We start from the raw sequence: 20,977 nt of genomic DNA on the forward strand, positions 1-20,977 counted from the left end.
ACACCACAACCTGCCCTGCGAGGGTCGGCCAATCTCCTGGCATCGGGAAACCCGTGGGATTTTCCTCCTAGGGACGCTTCAGATTAAAACCCGTTGTGCCAGGTGATCCCCCATCAGGACACTACGTGTGTGCGCTGCGTGCGTGTGTGTGTGTGCTCAGTGTGGGTGCCAGGGTGGGGGGGGTCTCAGCGCTTGCAGAGTTGCTTCGAGGCCGTGGCACCACACTGGGCACCGCGTCAGGCATTCCGTTCCCGCTGCCTGCCGGCGGACGTTCCACATCCACGGATTAATGTTTCCCGCTGCCCCGTCGCACGGCGCGGGAGTCTTCTGTTGTAATATCTGCCCCTGTGTTTTCAGCCCTCCATTATTTGTCAGCAGCAGCGTTAGTGTCATCAACGGCCCGTTGTTAATCTGCTACTAGGCGAAGGGGTTGCGTTGCGTCGTCACCGCCTAATTGAGGATGCGCGACACAACGATCAGTTTGCTCGTGCTCACGAGCTAATGCCATCGCTCCGTGAGGACGACACGGAGGCATCCTGTTTTTAGCGTGTTTTCTCCTTTGCCATTCCGTCACTTTTCTCATTCAATCGGTCATCATCCCTTTTAACCGTGTCTCCTGCCACTGTCCACTCCTCTTAACAGACAATACGTTAACAGAACGTGCCAATTCGTCACGAGTACAGCAACACCGTTGTATTGGAGAGCCAAGCCACAACATTTACAATCCGAGTACGACGTTTCGCCAGTAATTACAAGAAGCTTCATCAGGCGACGGCCAAACCTGTGTGCTGTACCAGCAACGAATTGGCACGTTCTGTTTACGTGACAAACCCGACTAATTGGCTGTCGGGTGGTGGCAGGTTTAACGACACATTTATATATTTATGCGATCTAACCCAAAAAACCCTGTTATGAATGATATTGGTCGCGAAAGCCTAAGTGTTAAACAGACAATGTCTCTGAAATAAATTAGAAATTGCTCATGAATCAATGGGTTCTTCTTTATGTCTCTCTGCCATTTCTAAACGTTTCCATCTCCGCAATTTGCATTTCCGTTGTTATGCTTTCACATTTGACACCATATTAGCTATATGCACAGTTACCCTACAAACCCATTGGCGGTGCTAACCCATTGGGGGAGCTAAGCACTCATAATTTTTTGTACGTGTTAAGTAACCATAAACATTCTACATGAGACAAACTGCGTAACTTAATTACATCAAAGTTGAATTATTAGTTAATGGGATACAGACATTCTAATTATTTTACACGTGGTAATGGAATTATGAGCTTTATAAAATTGCATAAAAAATTTTGGTTCTCCCGTTTTTTTCAAATCTTCAATCCAAGCCCCCCCTTGAGGTAGTTGGGGCCCTGTGCTTGTGCTTAGTTTGCCTCATGCCACCACCATATGTTCTGGTATGTAACTACCTTAAGTGAGTACTTGCATCATGATGTGCTTCCTACGGCTGTCTCGTAAGTTCCTGCACACTTGCAAGTGGTCTCCGTTCAATACCAGACTTGCTTCCCACGTACCTCACAAGCTCCCATCGCGAAAACGAAAGCTGCATCTCCCAAGCTTTGCAATCCTCGGCATGACATGAAGCTCACCGCTGATCTGGCTCTCAGTTGGAGGGATCGGTCGAGGATGAAAGCAGAGAAGCACTGCACTCTACCAAGTGCTCCGCCAATGCACCTGCTCCAGTAATCCGAAGATTGTGTGGGTTTTTTTTTTAATGTCCCATCCTGTGCTATGGGGCAGGAAGAATTGCACGAAAGTCAGGGTACAAGCATGTGTGAGCTGAGTTTATCCCTGTCATCTCTACATCTCGGTGGTGAAATATTAACTACCTCATCTGGTATGTAGGAGGGCATGGGTTCGATCCCGACCCTGATGCCTGTATATTTGGAGTTTGCATGTGCTCCCTGTGGTGGTGTGGATTTTTCTCTGGGTCCTCCGTTTTTTCCCTCCACATTTAGAATCAATGTGCGTTTAGAGTATTTGGCTGTTATAAATATCCACATGATGAGCCACTTCATTGCATCAGGTGACTTCTGAAAAGTGCTATTTAGCTGTGGGCCTTTCCTGGTAAAATAAAAAAGTGGCGAATAGCTTAATGCCTGGGCCCCTCTTCAATTGCATCCTTTAACTCCACCCACCCCCCCCCCCATTAACCACTCCATGCTGCACTCCAGTCTCACTCTCTTCCCACCCTCCCTGTTTCCCATGCCTCCCTCCTCGTTGTCGCTTGCCATGCCACCAGAAGTGATCGGGGTTGCGGAGCTCTGCAACAAGATCAACGGGCCGTGGTTCTCCAAGTTTGACGAGGACCTGGCCACGGCTTTCTCCATCTACTGCGGCATCAGTATCGCCAACGTGAGTGTGCAAAGAAGCCACCGAGATGCACGTTTCCTTCCGTCAGCTACCCTCTGCGATACGTGCGCAGGACTTGAACCGCGAAACAAAAAAGTAAATCGCAGTTGTGGCCCTGCAATTTCCTGCTCCATGTCACTGTGTTGGCGGAGGGGAGCCTTCGCTCGAGAGAGCTGCTCTCGAGAGCCCCTCAAACACAGGGTATGTTCACATCATGCCCTCTCACGCTGGCCAGGCATCTTGGAAAGCGGTGGGCGTACCCACACTCTACCCCACTGCACAACACACGACCCGCCAATTGGCTGTCTGGAAGGTGTCACGGACGGAAGTTCGATCTCGGTGAATACAACCACACACACGCACGGGGCAGTGTGAGGATTTTCATGGTACGAGTTTCATCGCTCCAAATGTTGTCCACATTTCATGTCCAGCGTGACGTTGGCGACTCGCATCGCACGGAGGTTTGAGAGAGGCCCAGGCGTTCGCCAGCTTCTCAGCTGAGATCGTTTTTAATACTTATGTTGCTGTTGTTGTGTGCTGTTGAAGACCACTGGAAGCTTTAAAAAAAAATGTTGGCATTCACTTTAGCTTTCAAATTTTTTAGTGACGGTTTTAGGCTTTAAGAAGTTCAGATGTGACCAGGAATCAAACTCTACTCGCCGAGTGTGTAGCACGATGCACTCGCCACTACGCGTCCGCTCCTGCACCACGATGTCGATTCTTAAGTGCCACGATGCAGGCATCAAATCACACGAGAAAGAATGAGTTGTGTTCAACTCACGCATGTTCCACGTAAGGGGTTAAAAACGACCCCTACCGCAGCCACTAGTGGCCGCTACATTTACCACAATGAGAAAAGAACGAGTCAAATTTTGAATAACAGCGCAACCCTTAATTTGTGACAAATTCCCCACATCGCTGGGAGAGTGAATCGTTTTTGCCTCAACAATAGACTTTGCTTTTATTTTTTCACTTGGAACTGAAGAGGCAGTCGGTCAGAGCCAGAGGAAGAGTCTCTCATATTGTGTTCCTACAACAATCGCTGTGCCCCGCCACTGCTTACCCCGGAGGGAGCAACAGCGCATACTCCATACCGGTGTTGCGGGATGATAGATTCTAGAAGGAAAGTGTCATTTAAAAAGGGGGCGGTTTTTTTGGACTTATCGCTCTCAGCTGCTGCCACTGCTCGGCTCTCCCTATAAACCCCATGTCTGAATCGACTCCCACTGGTTGAACGGACCCCTCCGGGCTAGGAGACAATCACAAGGCGCGCAGTGGGCCCTGTTCGCTGGGTTGGGTTTGAGTTCGACTCCTACAGCCGTGCGGCCCCCGAATGTGCACGATGAGCCCTTCTGTTTCGGTGTCGTAAACAAATGACGATTGTAAACAAATGTGGCGGACGCTGCCGCGTCGTCGCGGCTGGCGGCGCACTGACCTCACCATCGAGAGGTCGCATGGCAGAGCCTTCCCCCGGGGGTACGGCGAATCGGGGCGACCTGCCGCGGGGCCCCGCGCTTTGGGGGGGCAGATGTAATACTTTTGGTTTAGTTTGATGGTGTCGGGGGGGACCTGCAGTCGGGGGGGGGGGGGTGGATTTGGCCTGGGCCCTGACACCCACCTACGGACGGCCCTGGTCGCCGGTTCGATTCGACCTCACACGTCGCGGCAGTTTCAATGATGGGGGCAAGTTTCTTAAATCCCACCCACGCAGCAGTGTGAATGGGTGTATCACAGCTGGGTCAAGCTGGTTAGCGTACACTGTGGGGTAAAGTGTGGGTACTCCCACCTCTCTCCGAGACGTCTGGCTAGCGTGGAAGAGGAGGGCGAATGCCCTCTGAGAGGGGTTTTGAGGGCTCCTCCTCGTTGTCTCGTTAGTAACATAAACCATTAATAGTACTTAAATAATAAAATGAGAACACACTTGAATTAAACTCTGCCGTCTCTCCACAACCTCAAATGTAACGTACTTCCATATTATGAAAGGATATAAATTGCGTGTCACACCACTGCCCTCAAAGAACCAGGATATATTTTGATTTATAGCTTTCGTGACTGCAGGGATTCATATTCTTGGTTCTTTCGGTAAAGTCACGTAGAAGGGAAACAATAAAATAATAAAAATATCAAACAATAAAATTCTCACGACGTTTCGACTGCAACACTAGCAATCATCATCAGGTGTGAAAACCACAGTAAGAAATTTTGAAAAATGTGGCGTTTTTTTTTACGTTAGCACCACGGAGAGCGATTTGACAGTTTGTTCAGATGGACGAGTCCATCTATTTTGATTTAAAGCTTTCGTGACTGCAGTAATTCATATTCTTAGTTTTTTCGGTAAAGTCACGTTGAAGAGAAACAACAAAATAACAAAATATATATAAAACAATAAAAAAAAATTCTCACGACGTTTCGACCATAACTCAAACGGTCATCATCAGGTGTGTCGGTTTGCATAAATTTATTTTGAAAACGGCATATTTATTTATATATATAAAAATAACGTTTGCGTCACGCGCAACGATGGCAGTTTGCCAGGACTAGTCCATCTATTTTTTGAAAAGAGGAGGGGGGAGACGAAATTTGTTTTTATGTATGCTGTCTGAAAGGTACTGTAAGCGTGAACAATCAATCAAGAACTGAAATGATTTATCAAATCTTTCCAATGATTGCTAAGATAAAATCCATCTTCTCGGTTGAAATTGTCTCTGTGTTTGTATATGTGGATAGCCTCATGAACGAATCTCTCATGGAAGCCAGATGGCTTACAAAGAACCTCCGTCTTGGAAAAGTCAATGGCATGTGAGCCTACTGAATTAGAACAATGATCTGCTACGGCCGAGGTGTTGGTCCTACCGTGTTTAAGGTCTGCTTTATGTTCACGAATGCGGTCCGAGATATGGCGTTTGGTTTCTCCAATGTAACTACTACCACAGAGGCAACTTAGTTTGTAGACACCAGGGTATTGTATGTCCGGAATCACATCTTTTACAGACGGAACCAGATCACGGATTTTATGTAATGTGTTGAAACGGACCTGGATCTTGTGTTTATTCAAGATTTTGGAGATCTTTTTTGTGATCCCAGCAATGTAGGGTAAAGTGATGGTTTTGAAAGGCTCCTCAAGAGGGTTCTTCTTCATGGTTTGAGTGATAGCTTTGCGGATTGTATAGTCGGAGTAACCATTAGCCCTAAGAGCCTGGTGTACGTGCTTGAGTTCACTGCTTATGTGTTCCTGGTCGGATATGCATTGGGCTCTATGATACAGAGTCTTGATGAGAGAATTCTTCTGTGATGGATGGTGGTGGGAATCCGGTTTCAGATAAGCATCCGTATGGGTAGCTTTCCTGTAGACAGAGTGGCTCATTGAACCATCAGGTCTCTTTTTAATTAGGACATCCAAAAAAGGTATCTTGCCATCTATTTCGACTTCCATGGTAAATCTGATGGCTGGGTGTATGGAATTGATGTGGTCGAAGAATTGGTCTAGAGCAGGCCGGCCATGTGGCCAGATGACAAAAGTGTCATCCACGTACCTCTTCCACAAGGTTGGGCGCAGAGTGGCAGTCTGGATGGCGTCAGTCTCAAATTTCTCCATGAAAATGTTAGCTATAACTGGAGAAAGGGGGGAGCCCATTGGGGTGCCCTCAGTTTGTTTGTAGAAAGTTCCATTCCAAGTGAAGTATGTATTGGTTAAACAGTGTCTCACCAGGGGGGGTACCTCAGCGTTTAGTCCTTGATGAACCAAGTCTTCAATGATTGCAATGGTGTCAGGTACAGGAACCTTGGTGAACAAGGAAACTACATCAAAACTGACAAGCAGGTCGTCTGGGGACAGGGAAATACCCTTGATTGTTGATACCAGGTGAGTAGAATTTTGTACCGCAGAGGTGGTCTTTCCAGTGAAAGGACGCAGGATTTCAGACAAAAAACGAGCTAGTTTGTAGGTGGGGGAGCTGATAGTAGAGACTATGGGACGAAGAGGTGTATCAACTTTATGTATTTTTGGTAAGCCGTATAATCTTGGTGGCCTGGCAGCAGAAGGTTTCAACGAAAACCGTTTAGATTGATCAATTAATGCGGTTGAATCAGAAATTATTTTGTTGGTTTGTGTGACGAGGCTGTTGGTGGGATCTCTTTTTATTTTTGTATAACTACCATCGTCGAGTAATTCTTTAATTTTGTTGTTGTATTCTATTTTATCCATGATAACAGTAGCATTGCCTTTGTCAGCTGAGAGAACTACAATATCATTCCTCTTTTTAATTTATATAATTCAAAACGCTCATCTTTGCTGAGGTTGCTAGCTGGCATCTTAGCGTTTTTGAGGGTTGCAGCGATTTCAGATCTTGCTACGTCTGCAGCGATGTGACCCAGGCCCCTGAGAGCAACGTCTACTTGGGCAATTATATCTTAGCAATCATTGGAAAGATTTGATAAATCATTTCAGTTCTTGATTGATTGTTCACGCTTACAGTGCCTTTCAGACAGCATACATAAAAACAAATTTCGTCTCCCCCCTCCTCTTTTCAAAAAATAGATGGACTAGTCCTGGCAAACTGCCATCGTTGCGCGTGACGCAAACGTTATTTTTATATATATAAATAAATATGCCGTTTTCAAAATAAATTTATGCAAACCGACACACCTGATGATGACCGTTTGAGTTATGGTCGAAACGTCGTGAGAATTTTTTTATTGTTTTATATATATTTTGTTATTTTGTTGTTTCTCTTCAACGTGACTTTACCGAAAAAACTAAGAATAAGAACTAGATCAGTTAGACAAGACACTCTACAAATCACACTTATCATTGACGGCAATAATGTCCACATCGGATTGGGAACATGTAGACAATATGACTGCCTCTTCAGCTGCTACTATGTCGACCAAATGTAAGGAAAACCTGATTTCCAAATTTAACCTCCTTTTCAACAAAAGACCGGACCCACACACCAAAAAGTTAGACGTTAATAAAGTCGTAATTAATCGCAGTAACAGTTCTATTTCCGATGGTCTGAAATCCGTTTTAGCTAAAGGTCTAAACTTTGCAGTCACACCTAAACACATACCAGTTAATGATATAATTGCCCAAGTAGACGTTGCTCTCAGGGGCCTGGGTCACATCGCTGCAGACGTAGCAAGATCTGAAATCGCTGCAACCCTCAAAAACGCTAAGATGCCAGCTAGCAACCTCAGCAAAGATGAGCGTTTTGAATTATATAAATTAAAAAAGAGGAATGATATTGTAGTTCTCTCAGCTGACAAAGGCAATGCTACTGTTATCATGGATAAAATAGAATACAACAACAAAATTAAAGAATTACTCGACGATGGTAGTTATACAAACATAAAAAGAGATCCCACCAACAGCCTCGTCACACAAACCAACAAAATAATTTCTGATTCAACCGCATTAATTGATCAATCTAAACGGTTTTCGTTGAAACCTTCTGCTGCCAGGCCACCAAGATTATACGGCTTACCAAAAATACATAAAGTTGATACACCTCTTCGTCCCATAGTCTCTACTATCAGCTCCCCCACCTACAAACTAGCTCGTTTTTTGTCTGAAATCCTGCGTCCTTTCACTGGAAAGACCACCTCTGCGGTACAAAATTCTACTCACCTGGTATCAACAATCAAGGGTATTTCCCTGTCCCCAGACGACCTGCTTGTCAGTTTTGATGTAGTTTCCTTGTTCACCAAGGTTCCTGTACCTGACACCATTGCAATCATTGAAGACTTGGTTCATCAAGGACTAAACGCTGAGGTACCCCCCCTGGTGAGACACTGTTTAACCAATACATACTTCACTTGGAATGGAACTTTCTACAAACAAACTGAGGGCACCCCAATGGGCTCCCCCCTTTCTCCAGTTATAGCTAACATTTTCATGGAGAAATTTGAGACTGACGCCATCCAGACTGCCACTCTGCGCCCAACCTTGTGGAAGAGGTACGTGGATGACACTTTTGTCATCTGGCCACATGGCCGGCCTGCTCTAGACCAATTCTTCGACCACATCAATTCCATACACCCAGCCATCAGATTTACCATGGAAGTCGAAATAGATGGCAAGATACCTTTTTTGGATGTCCTAATTAAAAAGAGACCTGATGGTTCAATGAGCCACTCTGTCTACAGGAAAGCTACCCATACGGATGCTTATCTGAAACCGGATTCCCACCACCATCCATCACAGAAGAATTCTCTCATCAAGACTCTGTATCATAGAGCCCAATGCATATCCGACCAGGAACACATAAGCAGTGAACTCAAGCACGTACACCAGGCTCTTAGGGCTAATGGTTACTCCGACTATACAATCCGCAAAGCTATCACTCAAACCATGAAGAAGAACCCTCTTGAGGAGCCTTTCAAAACCATCACTTTACCCTACATTGCTGGGATCACAAAAAAGATCTCCAAAATCTTGAATAAACACAAGATCCAGGTCCGTTTCAACACATTACATAAAATCCGTGATCTGGTTCCGTCTGTAAAAGATGTGATTCCGGACATACAATACCCTGGTGTCTACAAACTAAGTTGCCTCTGTGGTAGTAGTTACATTGGAGAAACCAAACGCCATATCTCGGACCGCATTCGTGAACATAAAGCAGACCTTAAACACGGTAGGACCAACACCTCGGCCGTAGCAGATCATTGTTCTAATTCAGTAGGCTCACATGCCATTGACTTTTCCAAGACGGAGGTTCTTTGTAAGCCATCTGGCTTCCATGAGAGATTCGTTCATGAGGCTATCCACATATACAAACACAGAGACAATTTCAACCGAGAAGATGGATTTTATCTTAGCAATCATTGGAAAGATTTGATAAATCATTTCAGTTCTTGATTGATTGTTCACGCTTACAGTACCTTTCAGACAGCATACATAAAAACAAATTTCGTCTCCCCCCTCCTCTTTTCAAAAAATAGATGGACTAGTCCTGGCAAACAGCCAATCGTTGCGCGTGACGCAAACGTTATTTTTATATATATAAATAAATAAATATGCCGTTTTCAAAATAAATTTATGCAAACCGACACACCTGATGATGACCGTTTGAGTTATGGTCGAAACGTCGTGAGAATTTTTTATTGTTTTATATATATTTTGTTATTTTGTTGTTTCTCTTCAACGTGACTTTACCGAAAAAACTAAGAATATGAGTCCATCTATGTTCGGAAAAGAGGAGGGGGGATACGAAAATAATGGATGCAGTCTGAAAGCCACTGTAAGCGTGAACAATCAATTAAGACCCGAAATGGTTTATCAAATCCTTCCAATGATTGCTAAGCCAGAATCCATCTTCTCGGTTGAAATTGTCTTTGTGTTTGTATATGTGGATAGCCTCGTCCATTTGAATAACTGCCAAATCGCTCTCCGTGGTGCTAACGTTAAAAAAAACCCGCCACTTTTTTCAAATTGTATTGCTGTGGTTTTCACACCTGATGATGATTGCTTGTGTTGCAGTCGAAACGTCGTGAGAATTTTATTGTTTTATATTTTTATTATTTTATTGTTTCCCTTCTATGTGACTTTACCAAAAGAACCAAGAATATGAACCAGGCTATAGTCTACATTAGACTGCCAGTACACTCACCCAGCTTAATAACCATTGCTACAGTCTACATTATAGATTGCCAGTACACTCACCAAACTTAATAATCAGGCTACAGTCTACATTATAGACTGCCAGTACACTCACTCCGATTAAGAACCAGGCTATAGTCTACATTAGTGTTTTTTTGTTTTGTATTACTATTTTTAATTCACTTTCTTTCTTATTATAATTTTGCTATCTACGTGACTTTACCGAAAGAAACAAAGAATATGAGCTAACCATTTCAATGTTTTTTTAACACTGCACATTACAGTCTAATGTGATTTTTTTTGATAAATTTGCGGACGCCGAAACAAACAAAAGTCCCATATTTCACACCCCTCCCCCCCCCCGTTTTCGTTCCTCCGGTGTGATTACATCAGCATTTTTCTAGTCTCCGTAGGATCCTGACGATGGCTTAGAAATGTCATGGGCGCATGGGGCCCTCAGCCGGCTCGGACCTCTTAGTGGCCGATGGCACGCTTCAGCGGCTTAGATAAAAAAATTTACCGCGATGATGTATGGAAGTTTTTTTTGTGTGAAGGCGGGTGGATGCATTGACACCCTCGTGAAGACGGGTGTTTCGGCGCCACGATTGTTCATTGTAAAAATTGTGCACGTTTTATTTACGGCGTTGACACATTATGTGCTTTTTGTCGTCGTTATATATTTATTTACTCGTGCCGTATTGGCAATAAATCAAGCTGGGCCACACTTGCTTGTATAAGAACATTACAAACCACTGGGCAAACACAAACATCGTTGGATATCCCATATCCAGTTACACTCTGCGGATTTTTTTTTGTATAATACAGATGAGACATTATCAATCTGTGAAAAGTCACATTTTCCACCATTCGATATTTTAATGTAGAAATGTCTTAAATTGCTACAAAAAAGTCAGGCTTCTGAAATATGTTGACATTGCAAATGACTCTTGAGTTTGTCTCACGATTACAGGCTTATGGGTTTTCATCGGATATTTTACACGGTCTCGCGGTGTTTCAGTTGATTAACTCCATGTTGCAATTTTTACATTCGTACTTCTGTAATTTGAAAACATTTCCAATTAAGAAACAATTGCTCTTTTCCGTTCTGAACGTGGGTGTAAACCCGTATTGCGTTACCAATCGTTTCACATTGATGCCGTGCACGTAATCTGCCACTAATTCACCAGAAAATCCAACGGTACTGCCGACACGCACATTCCACATTTGGTCATGTTCTCATTTTCAATACACCGACGTGAACATGGCAGCTCTTGCCACTTATTTGGCCGAGCCGGCCACGAGAAAGGATTGATTGAAGCAAGACCACCAAATGTTTTTGTTAAATGACTTCTTTCCCCCGCTGTGCGCTAACACACACACACACGTGTAATGCGGCGGTTAATAAAGCAGCATTCAAGTGCTCCGGAAGTGGGTCGTATTACGCAGCTGCAATAATTAATAATAAATATTCAGGGATTTTTTTGCACCAATAATAATAATATTGTATGTCTCCCCAAAAGCACTTTGGGGCTGACACAAACACGGGAGGCTTGCTTGAGTGTCGCCCGCCGGACTTTTGGGTATTTTGAGAATTTCGGCGGTTTCACAAAGCCCGTGCGTCAGGGCCGAAATGTATCTTGGCAGTGCGGCAAAGCGAGATCGCCTGTAACGAGGTTGCCCTGACCGTCACACGAAACCCCTAGTGGAGTTGCCCAATTTTCTGGGTTCTCACCACCGTCTCTCACTCTTCCCCCCCCCCCCCTTTATCCCTCCCGCTCTCTCTATCTCTCTCTATCCCCAGTCACTGCTGTACAAGAAGGTGGCAGAGGCACAGCAGCGGAGTCAGCTCTCCAATGAGATGATGATGTACCACATGAAGGTAGGTGTGCTGCTACATCGAAGGGGTCCTGAGAACACTGCGCGAGGCTCGCTCGCGCTCCGCAAGCTGTCACGCGCATGTAAAGTGTCAACGCGATGATGTGTAGCTTATGAAATAGGTCTACTGAATAGGCTCCATATTCTCCAAATACAAAAATGTACCCGATATCCTTAACACACTGTTGGGGCAAGTGCTTTTAGAGAGCACCTACGAAGGCCAGCATGGAAACACGAGGGGTTGGGTGGCCAGCACCATGCCCGGCCACCTTTGTCTCCCCAGTGGCAATGTTTCCACATTGCATCATTTGAAGCTGAGTGGAATTAGGAGATGCCCCGGACCGGTTCAGCTAATCACGTCACTGGGTGTTGGCCGTGAGAGGGAATCGAAATCGAAATCGCAGCGCAGCGCCCTAACTGTTGCACCGCCGCTCCCCACATGCTTTAAAATTCTGCGTCACATACACATTCGTAAAATTATATATTATAATCATAATTAAATCATTATAATACTCTATGTTACAATAACATATTCACTGCAAATCTGTGAAATGAAATAATACTACAATAAGCTCCATTCTATGATAAAGTGTATGTTGTAGAAACTATTATGAAATCATAACCTTCATTAATGCAATAACATATATGTTTTACTTGTGTTTAATCATAAATCTATGATAACAAACTCGTGACCTTCATAATACGATCACATATACACGCTGTGCTTATGTAAAATGATAATAAAATAATAATCTCCAGAATTATAATATGTACACTGTACTTCTACAGAATATAATAGCCTACGCTGATTCCAATTAACATAACCATTGATAATCGCTTACATCGTGAGACATGAACCCTGCTACTGGGGTAACAAAGCAATATCAGGACCTATTCACTACTCAATTGCTCATATCAACAATTCATATGAGTGTATGTGTGTCTTTGTTAGTGTAGACACGTATGGCTTTACACAAAATAAAATTATAATATGCTTTATCATAAAACAACATGTACACTATACGGTACGTATGTGGACTATAACAACAATAATTGGTAACTAATTCACATGGCAATTTGAAACTGATAATCGGCATTTTTTTACTTATTAAATTTTTATCAAGCCCCAAGGTGGCAAGTGAAGTCTCCAACTCGTTTCTAGATTTAAAGCTTTCGTGACTGCTAGGATCCATACTCTTTGGTTCTATTGGGTAAAGTCACGTAGGTAAACAATAAAATAAACGTCGTGATGAAGGCCGCTTGTGTTGTGGCCGAAACGTCGTGATTTTTGTTATTTTATCTCCAACTCGTATTTAACTTATCTCTCTTACCTCTGTGTGCTATGGGGAATGAAGCCATTGCCTGAAACGTCGCCTTTTAGAGTTGTTTTTTTTCCATTTAAGGCCACTTATTGATGAACGTGTTAGGGTTTTTTTTTTCTTTTTGTGGTGCAGCTATAAGCTGCCCATGTTTGGAGCCACTGTCGTCGTCGACTGCGGGACACATATTTGTATGATTTGTTGCGCATTTAGTGACTCCGCATAAGCCGGCAACCCACTCAGGGCGGTGTAGAACTATACGCTTGCACCTCATGGGATTTCGAGAGAAACGCAAATGCGTTGGACGACAAATGTCAAGGGTGTTCGTCGAGGCAGACGTAGCACGCGTTCCATTGATGGACGGAATGAAACTACGGCACCATCACGAGGCTGCGTCTTTGTGCACCACTGGCTGAGCGGCGTTCGCATTAGGGCGGCAAGAATGTGTAGATTCGTGCACACGCGTACAGCCCCGGTGTAATTCCCCTGCGAGAGGAAGGCCCTCTCCCCACGTCGTGTGGGTTGACACATTCCACCATTCTGGCCATTGCAGCGCAACGGTTACTGCTGCACCGCCCTCGGCGGACGACCGTGGCGCCGAGGCGGCCGACGACACGTGTTGTTTTGGTCACATTGCTCACCGATCCAATCATTATCCAGGCTTAAAACGCCGCTGAGCTTCTGAGCGCTCACGAGATTTAGCGCAACGCGGGTGATTCTTGGGCGATTTGGTCACAGGGACAGCAACTCTTGCATCGATTCGTTTATTTAAAAAAAAAATCGATTATCATGCCCGTCATACACCCATCAAACCGTTGGTGTAAACATCACTTGTTGTAATGGTTTTACATTATGCAAATGATACGCTAATTATATATTTTTGATGCAAACCGAGCACTCAAATCTATGCAAACGAGAAACAATGCAAAGGAAAGGGTAAAAAGAGGATGGGGGAAAAACAACTAAAAACGAATTAATCAAATCAACACCTACGGTTGTGACAATTCATCAAATAACCCGGGTAGGCAAGTCGTTACATGCTTTGTACACACACACACACACGCGCGTGCACACGTGGTAGCATGAGCGGTTGATGTGTGTGCACCCACGCAGCCTATAAGCGGAGCTCAGCTGTATGAACCCTCAGCGCCTACATTATCTCGGCAGTTAAACATACCATGGTGCCAATACGCCTGGGTCATCATTGTCGTCGTCTTACGAAAGGGTTTTTTGTTCGCATTCAAGTGGAACAAAAAAGGGAATTGGGGCTTATGCTGATGAAGAAAAAAAAGAGTAAGAAGAGCCTTTAGCCTTTTCTAATAATAACAACAATAAAAAAAGGTTTTGATTGAAAGCGTTCGTGACTGCAGGGATTCATATTCTTGGTTCTTTCGGCAAAGTCACGTAGAAGGGAAACAGTAAAATAATAAAAATATAAAACAATAAAATTCTCACGACGTTTCGACTGAAACACAAGCAATCATCATCAGGTGTGAAAACCACAACAAGGTTAAGATGTTCAAACACCAAGTAGATAATCTATTGCCAGGCATCAAATCTGCATTAGACATACATACTTGTGGCAAAAAAACATGTACGCAAGCATGCTCTGATAATATACGCATTGTCTTCAAAACTCATTGGCCTGCACCAAAGACAGCCTTCTTCATGGCCTTGTCTCTGCACCGGTGCTAGACCAGAGAACGCCAAAAGGCGAACAGTCCAAAGGCAACGCAAGTATCAAAGTGTGACTAGCTCGGGTTGAGCAGGCACAGATCTATGGGACCTTTTTTGGTGGTATAAAAATGATGGAAAAAAAAACAAGAATATATGTTTTATCCTAGGAACTTATCCTCCTCTCTAAACGACGGCACACTGACGCACAATGCCCTCCACACAGAGCCAAGAGTAGAACTTGGCCATTCATTTGGTAGAAACTGCTTCGGGGTGGGGGGGGGTCCCGGGGGGGGGGGGGGGGTGGCGAGTGATAACTTTTCCATCAGCTCAATGGACACCTCATTCAATGCCCCGCGAGAGATTGTATGGATTTTAATTCCGTGGCGATGTTTATATATCCATGGAACACGACCCGATTAAAGGGAGGGCTGGGTTAGAGTCAGACTGCTCAAAGCTCCACAACTTGTTTCTGCCGTTTTTGCTCTGCGAGCTGAAATGAGTTAAAATAATTCTATCATGACAATCACTCGCAGACAGATTTTTTTTATTCCCGTATATTTTTTTTAAATAAATGAACAGGAAATTATCTCATATGTCCGGAGAGTCTTACGGTGCATTTTTTGTCATTGGGGGGGGGGGGGTGGTGGGTTATTTGACTGTTACTGCACCACGCTAGCCAGTGCGGGTTGGTGAATGGCGCCAACAGGACCGGTTGAGATATCGCTCGGCACCGATACGTGCCATAGCTGCCAGTCGAACTCGTGCCGTCGGGTTCACAGCGCAGTAACCTCACCCACCGCAACACCGCTCCAACCGTCAATTTAATAAGAATAATTCCTCACTCGGGGAAATGCATGTTTTGTACCTTTTGATAACGTTCAGAGAGGTGTCTGCGGTGCCTGTAACGTATAATTCCATTCGAATGGCTAAACGTGTGACAATGACAGCTCACACTTTCATTTGCCGCCTCAATTGAGCGATTGCCTCACGCGATGCGGTCATATCATTTCCAGTGATAAACAACTCATTCCACGGTCCATATGATTGCACAACAATCGATATCTCATTGCAGCTGCTGGATTGCCAGCTCAGCATATTAAGCACGAACCTATCTATACATTCAGCATGTATGTATAGATATGTTGAACTTCTTTCGCACCCTACGCAGCCAACTGTGTTAATCGGAGATGCTGTGGAGGGACAACAAACAGCGAATGGGCAGAAGTAATTTTCTGGCCATGCCCCCAACATCGGAGAGAGTTCAAATCGTGATAGTAATAATTTCCATGTGTTTGTCCATCCCAAACATTGTGATGTTGGTCCACTTCCATTTACGAGTGTGTGACGTGTGGGAGGAATCTCAAAGGTCTGCACGGATGGATTCAAGAATCCAAATCTCTACATGAACCACTCAACCTTTCCTCACATAAGTGCTGGATTAAAATAATGGGGCGATGTGCCTGCTCAGCCAGATTTGGTCCCATTTAGGTTGACTCAGCATTAATTATTTATACAGACGGTAAAAAAAACAAGCAAATAGAATATACACCAAATAAGTGATTACACCCAAGATAACGTCCACCATAGAGATGGAGTGATAAAATCGATTCGGATAGATTGTTGCAACGCAAAACCGTGATAGGTGGCACAACAGCTTTTAGAGGCCTCAATTCAGCAGTGGATAAAGCGCGGCTGCTGATGCTTTCGGTGATTATGACGGCAATGATGAAATACATTCTGGGCCTTTTATTTACCCCCCCCCCCAAAAAAAAAATGTAACAAAGCAGAGCTTGGATTGCCCTTGACGATTGCATCAGCAATGGACGTGTGGCAACTGCTGACGTGGGCATCCGATGTGGCCTGTGGGATTGTAGGCAATGTTTATGGCAAAATTAGCCGGAGCCCAGGTGATAACGGCACTTACACCCACACAGAGAAGGACCTTGTTCATAGGTAATGCGCTTCCCCATTGTTGAGCTAAGGCCAATTGTTGCGCTCTACGTGAAAGGATGATGAGGTAAGTGGAGGAGAATTGTGTGGATGGTGGGGGGGGGGGGGGGAGGTTTGCGTGGCTTAAAAAATCCACGTGGATTAGGGGATCTCGTCCTGAATAAATTAAATTACAGCTCGTCAATCTGTTTGCCCCTGTAGAAGCCACTGAGGGCCGAAAATCAAAAGAATTATGAAGAGAATGATGTTTAACTTGATTGAATTATACGACTCGATTTACTGCATAATTGTGTGTATCAGGCGAGAGTCTGAATACGCGTGTGTGCATGGTTTGCATGGGCAGGAGCGGAGGTACAGTGGGGCTAGCATGCTGCCCACATGAACCTGGAAACCCCCAAGTTCGATTCCCCCCACCGCAGCCGAAATCAGTCGTGCGTGATAATATGAGCTGATCATGTCCTCCCCCTCATTCACCAACCCAAATGATAAAACACGATGTGGGGAAGCCTTCATCGATTGGTGGATTGAGAATGGTCCAAATTTATTTCACGGTGTTGAATGTTTCCATTTACTGCATGTCCATCTTGTAAAATTACCCCAGTAAGAATGCCAACGTTGGGCCAACGTTGGCATTCGGTTGCGACCGTTTTGATCGCCGTTGACGCAACGTTCCGTGTTTTATTGGACTGTGTTCACTGACAGACTTCTCGAGGAGGCCTCCTCACGGTTTTGCCTACATTGCGATTCAGTGACATGTTATGATTGGAAGTTGTAAAAGGCTATTCGAGAGTCAATTATTGTTGTATTTTGCCTTGTGGTGATTGTAGCCGTCTCCCGTGGCAGCACGGTGCTCATGGGAGAACCATTGAACGCAATATAAATTGATTGAGAGTACCGTAGAGTTATCGACTCTTGCGTGCACGGTCCGATGCATGCGTATGGACGTAACAATGGATTGTAATCGATTAATTAAAAAAAAAAATGTTATACCCTTCCTACTGGAAGATAAGTCATTTTTTTTTCTCTCAGAGGATTAATCTTAAAAAGGGAGAAAAAAAAAACAGTTTTCCTCTTTATTATTTATTTTATGCGGATGCCTGATACACAAATGGAAAACTCTGCAGCCGTGGTGCGACTGTGGTCATCCAGAACAGAGACCGTGCAACGTGAAACGACGCAATGCCCCGGTCCACAAATACGAAGGAGACGTCACAGCGATAAGCTCCGCCCCTCCTGACGCGGCTATCTCGCTAGACCACCTGAATGTGTAACTGTTGCTCTGCATCTACATCAGCAGCCATACGAAAGAAGAAGATATTTTATGACACATTGTTTACTACTCGCATTTCTCATGCTATTCGTTGCGCGTGGTTGCAGTTTACTCTCTTAGTTGGTGTTCACGGCTGAGGGTATATGATGGGTCTCTTTTTTCATTCCTGTTGTTCCGTGCTCCACCTGTACCGTTCCCGTTCTGCTGTAATGTGCACCGATGCCTTGCTTGAGGGCTATATTGGCACGGAGGATAAAGATTGATTGATTTTCATCGATTCAACAGTTTGGCCCGAGTGCCTTTTAACTTCTACATCTGCCACGAACCCAGGTGTCGCCAGAGGAGATGAACAAGGTGCTCAACTCCAGGATCCAGACGGTGACGGACATCCACCCAGACTTTGCCAAGTTCACCTACACTCCACGCTCCCTGGGCGAGGACCAGACCATTACGGTAAACTAAGCGCGGGCCACCCTGGCGCGAGGCTGGCGGGTATACCGGTCGAGAACGATACGGCCGTTCCTCCTCCTCTGTTCCCCCTCCTCCTTTGTTCCTTCTCCTCGTGCTCAGTCGATGCTTTAGCTCCTTTTTCTCTTCTCGACCCCCTTCTTCACCGGAATAAACGTCCTCCTCCGCATGAAACGGTCACCTTCGCTCATCCCTTTACGCTCTGCTCTCAAAACTCACTCGTATGTTCCCGAGTTCACCGCACAACCCCTCAATCTCCACCTCATATCCGCCGCCTTGACTTTTCCCTCTTCATATTCTCATTGTATGACCCTCACTCATTCCCCATTCATTCAATGCATTCACCATCATTTATCGCTTTCACCGAATTCACGCAGCACAGATTTTCCCATTACTTCCTCTCACCTATTTCGCTCACCTCATCTCCGCCATTACATTCGCGCGTGCTATTGTTATAAATTCCGCGTAAAGCGCCTTGCCGCTATATACGTTCTTTTAAGGTAAGATAATAACCGTGCGCGGTAGCCACGTGACTCGTGCCAACGGCGATGCCGCTGTCAAGGGTGGCGTGGGGCGATCGGCATGGGTCCCGAAGCAGGCGGTCGGGCAACCCGCGGCTCCGGCGCCGTGGCACGCGGCCCTCTCAGCGGCTGCTTCGTCACCGTCATTTATCAAGGACCCACCACCGTTCTCGTATTCCCCCACAGTGCATTGCGGCGGCTCTTGAAAATTTGAATTTTTGGTACCGAATGTGAAACAGAAATAGCTCTTGTTATTTTGGTTGCCCTGACCCCTGCCCTGGAGCAAGGACTGAAATTGCCCCCCCCCCCCACCCACCCCATTCCCGTGCCTTCAACCCCGTGTTTGCGCACCAATCCGGCCCATGGGGCTCGGTGAAGTTTCACTGCCCGCACACCAGAGAGCCGCGCCGCTGTACTTTTACCACGGCAGTGCACCGAGCCAGCACTGCCGAGGTCCTGGGTTCGAAATGGAGTTTCAGCCTCTCCCTTTCTCTCCAACCCTTCAAACTTTACTGCATAACTTGCTCTGATTCTTATTAATAGTCGCCTCTTTCCGGAGTGTAAATTACAATACATCTCCGGATCCTCCCGTGCCAGGTCAAAGTCTTAAGTTCCACGAAACTCTCTGGCAGTCCAATCCTCCTGGGTCATCAATGCACTTCCTTTTCTGTATCTACGTATGTATATTGAACTTCTTTTGCACCGTACGTGCCTTCCTAGACCTCTTTTAACTTCTATAATTTTTGTTAATTAAAGAGCACCCTTTCCATATGATCTCATCATATGAACTGGGTTCTGAAATTGTGAGATTACGGTGTCAGCCTAGTCACCAAAAACTGCACACACACACACACCAAATATACATGAATATTAGGTGTGTCCCTTAATTCAGGAAATTACACCTCCTGAGAATGAAAATATTGGTTTGAGTGGCATGTTGTAAACACTCTGCAGGGAATACTAAATATGTGTACCTGGTGTGGCTAGAGGCCAAATGTAGTTCTATGACATCGTCTTCCAACGCTATTCTAGGACAGCATGGGGCACTTTTGTGTGCCATGAATCGGAATGTAAGTTTCTTCACCTCGTGACATAAAGTTTCAAATTTAACTCGGTGAGAACTCAAAGAGACGAGGATGGGTCTCATTTAGTCTGCCAGGGGGTGATGATTCCTGCGTACATTCCTAATTGAGTAATTTGTGGTTAAAGCGTAATTTTTAATATTTCGACCCTGACATGGCAGCGATAACACAATGGAAATAGAAATGGATATTCCTCTAGACATTCCATTATATACTATGGTATCGGCTCTATTGCAGAACAAAAAATAAAATTTCTGACTCGCCACTGTATGATTATTTAATTTTTTCTGTACCATGCGCCACGCCAGCTGAGAGGTGGGGGGGGTGGGGGGGGGGGTGGGGGGGGGAGCAGGCCGAGGGGTTCCCGCGTGGAGCTTTGTGAAGTTCAGAGCGGAGTGCATGAGGTTGCGGTGACCAGTCGCTTCGAGGGAATGTGCTCCAGCTGAACTTTTGAGTGTCAGGAGCATTGCCAGTTTGGCAGCCAAACGCCAGCAGAAAGCGTAAAGTTTCAAACCATGGACTTGAAAAGCCTGAAGCTATGTAATGTTATTTTCATCTTATCATTAATTATGCAAGGTCTCCTTTGTAAAAAGAGATCATGATATCTCAATATGGTCCTTCCTGCTCATTAATAAAGGATGTACGATTTTTTTTACACAAGTCAAGAGACTTTTAATAATTTGGTAATCTACGTGGAATTTTGGTCAAAATTGCATGGTGAGTAGTGCATGACTTTAAGAATCGTGAAGACATTATTAGAAGATATTCCACGTGACTACCGCAGTTGTCACCACATTGTGGCCTCATTCTTCAACTTAATTTCACCCTGAGTGGCAAACAA

At 44.9% G+C, this 20,977-nt stretch overlaps 1 protein-coding gene across 1 annotated transcript in view; it reads left to right on the top strand.

The window, feature by feature from the left end:
• PDE2A (phosphodiesterase 2A) overlaps positions 1 to 20,977 on the top strand; it is a 222,336-nt gene that overhangs the window by 180,366 nt on the left and 20,993 nt on the right. The window contains exons 19-21 of the mRNA XM_032955406.2: positions 2,265 to 2,377; positions 11,776 to 11,853; positions 18,396 to 18,518. Coding sequence (XP_032811297.2) covers positions 2,265 to 2,377; positions 11,776 to 11,853; positions 18,396 to 18,518 — 314 coding nt within the window. The remainder of the gene's footprint in view (positions 1 to 2,264; positions 2,378 to 11,775; positions 11,854 to 18,395; positions 18,519 to 20,977) is intronic.

This window comes from Petromyzon marinus, chromosome 16 (genome assembly GCF_048934315.1).
Source record: "Petromyzon marinus isolate PM22_M1 ecotype Great Lakes invasive population chromosome 16, UKy_Petmar_22M1.pri1.0, whole genome shotgun sequence".
Taxonomy (NCBI): domain Eukaryota; kingdom Metazoa; phylum Chordata; class Hyperoartia; order Petromyzontiformes; family Petromyzontidae; genus Petromyzon; species Petromyzon marinus.